Here is an 8,419-nt window from a genome sequence, read left to right on the forward strand (position 1 = left end):
CTACCGGACCGACCTACCGCACAATTTCAAATGGCCCCTGCCATTGCATCAACATTTTACTCGATGAGGAGGGTAACAAAACCAATACCTTCTGCCTTCATTGAAACCCCCTTTCTTTCATTCGAAGGTCAGATTGGTCTTTCTGGGTTTGTTGAGCCTGTTCTAAGTTACCCATTGCTAACTCCCAAGCCTGTTGAACATGGCGCCGAAAGTCCTGCTGGTATTTCAGTGGGCTGGAGATGGCCCCAGGGCCCTGCTCCCAATCTTCCCTGAGAATTTGCAGCAATCCTCTTGGTTGATGACCCAGTACCAGCTCGTAAGGGGAATACCCCAGAGATTCTGATGGGGCATCCCTCAACACGAACAGGACCAGCGGGAGCAATAGGTCCCAATGTTGGGGGTCGCCTTGCATACACCGCCGCAACATTCTCTTCAAGGTTCCATTCAGCCGTTCCACTAACCCATTAATTTGTGGGTGGTAGACCGATGTCCTCAGTTGTTTAATCCTCAGGGTCTGGCAGACCACTCGCAGGACCCCTGACATAAAGTTCTGGCCCTGATCCGTCAATATTTCCTGTGGAACTCCCATTCTAGATATCCATTTTACCAACTCTTCAGCAATTCGGGGCGCCGTTACCGACCGGAGAGGGACCGCATCAGGGTATCAGGTGGCATAGTCAACCAACACCAGAATATACTGGTACTCGTTACTGCTGCGCGGCAGGAGCCCCATGACATCCATGGCTATGCAGGAGAACGGGAGATCAATAATTGGCATCGGCCTCATGGGTACTCACGGTGGTTGGTCTTCTCTGGTTTTTTGACAAATCAGACACTTGGCGCAGCAGCGAGCTATATCATCTCCCAACCTCGGCCAGTAGAACCATTGGGCTATTTGCTTTATTGTGCGATCCCTCCCCATGTGGCCCCCCATGGGTGTAGCATGGGTCAATTGCCACACCGCCTTACGAAAACATTGGGGTACCGCCAACTGAACTAGGCTTCCCCCCTCCCCTCCCTCAGGTGTCACCCAATATAAGAGATGGTTCCTTACCTCAAAGCGACACCCTGAGTTGGAAGGTTGACCTGGAGGCTGGGTTGTGTCCGTGACCTGGGTCCACCAGTCCTGTAGCTCTGGGTCCTCTTCTTGAGCTTGTTGGAATTGGGGCACACTGGCAACGTCTCTCCAATCGACCTCCTCTGTGTCCCTTTCCCTGTTGTTGTCCTCTCCTCCTTCAGTGTCACCAAACCAACCCTCCCTCTGTGTCATTGCCTTACGTGCGACCTCAGCGTCATGTACTCTATCTAAAACCTCATACAGCGGGGCCCAATCCCACCCTAGTAACATCTCACAGGCTAAGTGAGGGGCCAGGCCTACCACCCACTCCCCTTGGTAATCCATAACCTTAAGGTATATTCTAACCCGCCAAAGGGTCTGCATCTCGCCATGAAGGCACGACACCTGTTCGGGTTCCATCAGGCTGGCAGGAATATCGGACAGCAGGTCTGCCCTTATTAAGGACTGCGCACATCCAGAATCCAACATGGCTTGGACCAAGCGATCCTCAACCCATGTGCGCACCACCGGCCGCTCCCAGACAGGGTTACCTTCCCCTGTCCCAAAACTGCAGTCCATCGGCTCCCCGGTGGTCTGCTCCCCGGGGAAGTCCCTCAAGCTCCTCGAGCTATCTGGTGTCCGTCTTCTCTCTGTCGCCCGGCCAGGGCACTCCTGGGCAAAGTGCCCCACTCTACACAGTGGTAACACACCATGTCCCTGCCTGGGGATCGATAGCCGGGTCTACATCTTTCCACTTCCCGCGGTGCTGGTGTCATAACTGTGGGGCCCTGATTCTCCCTGGGGTAATGCCATTCCGCTCCCATGAAAAACTTGGCTAACTTCAGTGCTTCCTCGCATGTTCCCAGAGCGTGTTGCCGCACCCAGCGCTGGGTCCTCTCCTCTAGATCATTGATGAATTGCTCTAATATAATTTTATCCACCAGGGCCGCCATTGTGCATGTGGCCAGCTTGATCCATTTACCAAAGAGATCCCTAAGTCCTTGTAGCAGCACTCTGGGTCGTCTTTCGTCGGGCCCTTTCTTGGCTCTGAAGAGCCTCCAATATTGTTCTGGATCAAGCTCAAGGTGGTACAGAATGGCTGTCTTCACTGCCCCATAGTTTCATAGTTTCATAGTTTCATAGTAGCTAGAGTCGGAAGGGACCTAGGTAGATCATCTAGTCCGACCCCCTGCCTTAGCAGGAAAGAGCACCGGGGTCAGATGACCCCGGCAAGGTGCTCATCTAACTTCCTTTTAAAAATCCCCAGGCTCGGAGCCTGCACCACTTCCCCTGGAAGCTGGTTCCAGGCCCTAGCCACCCTGACTGTGAAGTAGCGCCTCCTAATATCTAATCTAAACTTACCCTCCGCCAGTTTGTGACCGTTATTCCTGGTCACTCCTGGCAGCGCACGGGGGAACAGGGACTCCCCCAATACCTGCTGATCCCCCCTGACCAGTTTGTAGCAGGCCACAAGGTCCCCCCTTAGCCTTCTCTTGTGGAGGCTAAACAGGTTCAGGTCCCGTAGCCTATCCTCATAAGGCCTGCCCTGCTGACCCCTGATCATACGAGTGGCCCTCCTCTGAACTCTTTCCATATTGTCCACGTCCCTCTTGAAGTGTGGCGCCCAGAACTGGACGCAGTACTCCAGCTGCGGCCTGACCAGTGCCGCATAGAGGGGGAGGATCACCTCCCTGGACCTGCTCGAGATGCATCTGTGGATGCATGATAGGGTACGATTGGCCTTCTTGACTGCCTCCCCACACTGCCGGCCCATGTTCATCGTGGAGTCAATGACGACTCCAAGATCCTTTTCCGTCTCCGTGCTGGCAAGAGGAGAGTTCCCCAACCTGTAAGTGTGGTGCCGGTTCTTCCTCCCCATGTGCAACACCTTGCACTTATCAGTGTTAAACCCCATCCTATTCTCATCCGCCCACCGTTGCAACCTGTCAAGGTCAGCTTGTAGCCTATTGCACCCTTCTAGTGCACCCACATCCCCCCACATCTTAGTGTCATCAGCAAACTTGAACAGGGTGCTTTCTACCCCCTCATCCAAGTCACTGATGAAGATGTTGAACAGTGCAGGCCCGAGGACCGAGCCCTGCGGAACCCCACTGCCCACATCCTTCCAGGTCGAGAAGAACCCATCCACTACCACCCTCTGGGTGCGGCCCTCCAACCAGTTGGCGACCCATTTGACCGTGTGGGCATCGACACCACAGTCTCTCAGCTTTTTGATGAGGACAGGGTGAGAGACAGTGTCGAAAGCCTTCCGGAAGTCCAAAAAGACTACATCCACAGCAACCCCTGCGTCTAATGATTTGGTGACCTGATCGTAAAAGGCCACCAGGTTGGTCTGACAAGACCTGCCACTGATAAACCCATGTTGGTTGCCCCTGAGCATGCATTCCCCCGCAAGGCCCTCCTGGATGTGTGCCAGGATAATTTTTTCAAAGAGCTTACCCGGGATTGAGGTCAGACTAACTGGCCTGTAATTTCCCGGGTCCTCTTTTTTTCCCTTTTTGAAGATAGGGACCACATTGGCCCTCTTCCAGTCCTCCGGCACCTCGCCAGAGCACCACGAGTGCTCATAGAGCCGTGCCAGGGGTCCCGCAATGACCTCAGCCAGTTCCTGTAGAACCCTAGGGTGAAGATCGTCCGGACCAGCGGACTTGAACACGTCCAGCTTCTCCAGAAGTACCCTAACTAACTCCTCGCTAACCCTTGGCCCAGGCGTGTCTCTCTCGGGGCCCGAGGGGGGCCCAGCAGGGAGGTGGCTGAACTGGTCCCTACTTAGGAAGACAGAGGCAAAGAAATCGTTAAATATGTTAGCTTTGTCATCTGGCGTGATGACTAAGTTGCCCATCGTGTCCTGCAGGGGCCCCACATTACCCGGGACCCTCTTTTTACCCCCTATGTATTTGAAGAAGGACTTCTTATTGTCCTTAATCCGGGAAGCTAGTCCTATCTCCAACTCTGCCTTGGCCCTCCTGACTGCCCCCCTACATCCTCGGGCGACTATAACATAGTCCTTCTTGGCGATGACCCCATCTCTCCATTGGGTATATGCCTCCCTTTTAGCAAGGAGACATTCCCGGATGCTCTTAGTGAGCCATGGGGGTTTATGTGCCCTCCTGCTCCCTTTGACCCTTGTTGGGATTACCTCCCTTTGGGCATGGAGGATCGTCTCCTTAAGGAGCAACCACTCACCTTCGACATCTGATTCCCTTCCCCTCTGGGTCCTCAGCGCTTCCCCAACTATCCTCCTTAGCTTGTTGAAGTCAGCCCTCCTAAAGTCTAGGGCTGTTGCCTTGCTGCAGCCCTTTGCCACCTTACGCTGGATGGTGAATTCCAGCAAGCGATGATCACTGTCTCCCAGGTGGCCCATCACCCGCAGCCCCCTCACCAGGTCATCACCCGTGGCCAGCACTAGGTCCAACAAGGCGTCTCCCCTGGTGGGACTGTGCACCTCCTGGGTTAGATGGAGGTCCTGCAGTCTGGCTAAGAACCGACGTGAGCGATCAGACTTGGCTGACTGCTCCTCCCAGCAGATGTCTGGGAAGTTTAGGTCCCCCATGATGACCACATCCTTAGCCCTCACTGCCTCTGTAAGCTGACCTAAGAATTCCAGGTCGAGCTCTTCTCCCTGGTTGGGAGGTCTATAGTAGACTCCCACCGTTAAGTCTCTCTCCCCTGGACTGCCTTTTACTCTAACCCAGAGCACCTCAGAGTGCCCCCCCTCTACCCCCATGCTAATTAACGAGGAAGTATATTCCTCCTTGATGTAGAGTGCTACTCCTCCACCTTTCCTTCCTATCCTGTCCTTCCTGTATAGCCTATAGCCCTTGACACTCACCGCCCAGTCATGCGATGAGTCCCACCACGTTTCTGTGATCCCTACTATGTCAGGGCTGGTGACAGCTAGGAGGAGGGCGAGTTCCTCCTGCTTCTTCCCCATACTTCGAGCATTCGTGTAGAGGCATTTGAGGCCTTCAGCGGTTGTGCCCACTGACCCCCTAGTCTCAGCAATGCCCCGTCCCCTATCGCTTACCTGTTTCTCCGTTTTGACCATTGGTCTGGGCTCGCTGGCTGTTGCTGGGCCTGGTATGTCATCGTCTCCTCCGCCCTCATCTTCCCCCTCCCCCGACGAGCCTAGTTTAAAGCCCGCCGAAGGAGGTTCACCAACCTGGAAGAGAACACACGCTTACCTTTAGGGGAAAGGTGGAGCCCATCCCATCCCAGCATGTCTCTCATCACGATGTGCCGGTCATGGCTGAGGAAGCCAAAGCCCGCCTCGAAGCACCATTCCTGTAGCCTCCAGTTGGTCTCCGCAATGCACATCTCGTGACGTCTGCCGCGTCCGCTCACTGGCAGGATGGAAGAGAAGACCGCCTGTGCGCCCATCTCCCTCAGCACGCCTCCCAGAGCATGGTAGTCCTCCATCAGGCGATCAGGGGCTCTCCTGGCCGCATCGTTAGTACCCACATGGACAAGGACCATGGGGTAATAATCGGAGGGCTGGATGATGGACTGGAGCATCCCCTTCACATCCTGAATCTTCGCTCCGGGCAGGCAGTATACCTCACGTGCTGAGGGATCCTGGCGACAGATGGGGCCCTCCGTACCTCTCAGGATGGAGTCACCAATCACGATGACGCGACGCTTCCTCCTCTTAGGCCTCTTGACTCCCGCCGCCCGCACAGGACATTGTGTGCACAAAGTCTCCTCCCTGGAATCTTCCACTGCTCCCTCCTCCTCCAGGGCTGCCAGGACCTCATATCTGTTCTCCAGATGGACAGGAGGAACTGGTGCCGCAACATGGTTAATAGCTCTGGCGCGGGAGACTGTCTGCCACTCAGCGGTGGAGGGCTCATCCCGGTCTGCCCTCTCCTCTGTTGTATCACCCTGCAGAGAAAGAAAATACCTATCAATTTCCTCCTCTGCCTCACGGATTCCCCTCAGCCTGCTAACCTCCTCCAGGAGCTCCTGCACCCGCTCCTCCAGGGTCCTAAGGCGGATACCTACAGGACAGGTGCAGGAGTCCCCAGTCCCTGCCCCCCCAGACCTTGCCAGGCAGTTCCCGCAGGCCAGGGGGTTGGAGGACGGCAGCCCCCCCGAGGGCTCTGTCTGGGTGGAGGCCTCGGACAAGCCCCGGGAAGGCCGCGCCCCCCGGGCAGGGGCCCTGGCAGAACTCCGTGTCGACACCATCGCAGGAGTTGCTGCCCTTACTAGCAGAGCAGGGGTCAGCCTCTGGGCCCCGCCTGTTCGCCCGCCGGCGCGAACGCCGCCGCAAACGCCGGCGCGCTCTTACAGACCGTGCCTGTTTGCGCGCTCTGTTCGCGCGGCTCGGGAGCGCGGCTCCCTACCGGCTCAGCTAAGAGGGACCCGGGGGGCTTCCCCTCCGGATCCGGCTCAGCTGCGCCGGCCCCTCAGTCCCTCAGCCCCACTTACCTTAGGGGGATCAGCTGCTGCTGGCCCCTCAGCTGCTCCGCTCGCCGCCGCCGCTTCTACTACTGCACTCTCCTCCGCTCCGGGTCCAGAAAGGAGGCACACGTGTGGGAAGGACACACGTGCGCCTGAGTCCCTCTTCTCCCCGCTGCCCCTGACCTCATCCCTAGTGAGAGTTCGATAGGCTGCTTGGGCCTTGCCCACCACCAAGGTCCCAAGTTGGCTGGCCCAATACCTGTTATCGAGACCCATCACAATAGCCTGGCACTCGAAAGCCTCAATATATGCCTCAGGGTCACCATCAGCTGTCATCTTTGGTATCCTCAGTGCTGGCGTGTTATGTTGCGCCAACAGCCTCTGTTGGGACCCCACAATCTGTGTTAGAGCCTGCAAATTCTGAGCTAACCGGCCAGCCAGACCCATTTCGGCTGGTTGCATCCCGAACTGGTGTTCTTCTTTGGATTCCTGGCCAATGCACCACGCTGTCACTGACAGGCCTTCTTGTGTCGTTCCTGGGAGCACTGCCCTCCTGGTCATTGGCTGCTCCCTGTCCGGACCTGGTTGTCACCGTGGGTGTTTGTTCATCCCCGTTGCCAACCCTGATCTCGCCTGCCATGACTTGCTGTTTCCCCAGTGGGTGGGGCTAGTTCACAGGTCCCTCAGTGGCCTGGGCTTGGCCCACCAGTTGCACACGGGGCTCCTCCACCCCTACACCCCGGCCTCACGCCACCTGTGGGATCCGTTTTCCTGTGCCTGCTCTGTGCTGCTTCTGCAGGCTTCCCACGCATCCTTCCTTCTTGTTCTCACCTTCTGGAGATTCCCCACCTCAATGTAAGCCCCTTCACCTTAACCTACACCGGTGCCTCAGTCACATCGTCTGTATACCCCGCGCCACAAGCCCTTCACCTGGTGAGACCCTCTACACTAGGAGTCACAGATATTCTGACTGTCACGCTGACCCTCCACCAGATCCCTCCTAGCCCAGATGGGGTGAGCAAGGGATTCCCCTTAGCTGCTCTCTGGCTGCCCCACTCCTATCTCTTTAACAGGCATCTGCTGGTCTTGGCGGTGATCCTGCCCCGATCTCCCTCCAGCCAGGTGATCCATGATCCTTCTCCCCTCTTCGGCGTGGCTCACACCCACTGTCCCGGCACTGACTTCAGGATCCTCAGAATCCTTCCAGGTCATCCCGATCTCTAGCAGCTCACCCGATCCACCGTTCCAGGGACGATCCACCGACGTCCCAGTCATCGAGCTTCTCTTAGGGGTCGCTGCTCCCTCTGGCACGCCAGCTCGAGGTTGTCCATCCTAGAATTCCCTCGCCATCCCTGGCTGGCCCTAACCGTTTCTTTCTTCCCGGGCTCTCCACCGCCTCTGGAGCGGCAGCCGCCATTTTAGTACACACACACATGTAACATGTAATATGAGTTTTGCTTTCAGGACTTTGAGGTACAGTTTCCCCTGCACCTATCTTCTTGACACTTGGCAGGATTTATGCTCTCAGAAGAGGCCACCATCCCTGCATGTTTCATTTGAATCAGACAAAAAACAACAAAGTTATAGATCTTTCATTGATTCTCCATTATACTCTATGGCCAACTCTTCGAATTGGCTCCGAATTGGCTCCAAAGCTTCGGAGCTGATTCAGCTGAATTGAAGCAGAAAATTTATTCAGAGCTCCAAATCAAATCACTGGCATCCAAACTGGTGAAATCTGAACACAAATTGAATCATTCCCTATTCACACAGGCATAGTGGTACACCACTTTTCTATTCATGGGGCTACCTAAAAGTTGCAGTGTAGTCTTTAACTTTCACAAGAAGGAATAGTGTAGCTCACAGATTTAATAAATACTAAAAAAAATAGCTTATAGTGATAAAGATAATATGATAAATGAAAAACATAGTGCTGAATGT

General features: G+C 55.5%; 1 protein-coding gene across 1 annotated transcript; it reads right to left on the reverse strand.

Moving 5' to 3' along the window:
- Positions 1–5,097: 5,097 nt before the first annotated feature.
- On the reverse strand, positions 5,098–6,925 carry LOC149873052 (uncharacterized). The gene is made up of 4 exons (XM_090031838.1): positions 6,506–6,925; positions 5,680–5,959; positions 5,358–5,421; positions 5,098–5,240 (listed from the first exon to the last, which is right to left on the reverse strand). The coding sequence occupies exons 1-4, from the start codon at positions 6,923–6,925 to the stop codon at positions 5,207–5,209; spliced, it is 798 nt and encodes a 265-aa protein (XP_089887964.1). The 3' UTR covers positions 5,098–5,206.
- Between the last annotated feature and the right edge of the window lie 1,494 nt (positions 6,926–8,419).

Source organism: Crocodylus siamensis, chromosome 1 (genome assembly GCF_052110815.1).
Source record: "Crocodylus siamensis isolate JL-2025a chromosome 1, ASM5211081v1, whole genome shotgun sequence".
NCBI lineage: Eukaryota > Metazoa > Chordata > Crocodylia > Crocodylidae > Crocodylus > Crocodylus siamensis.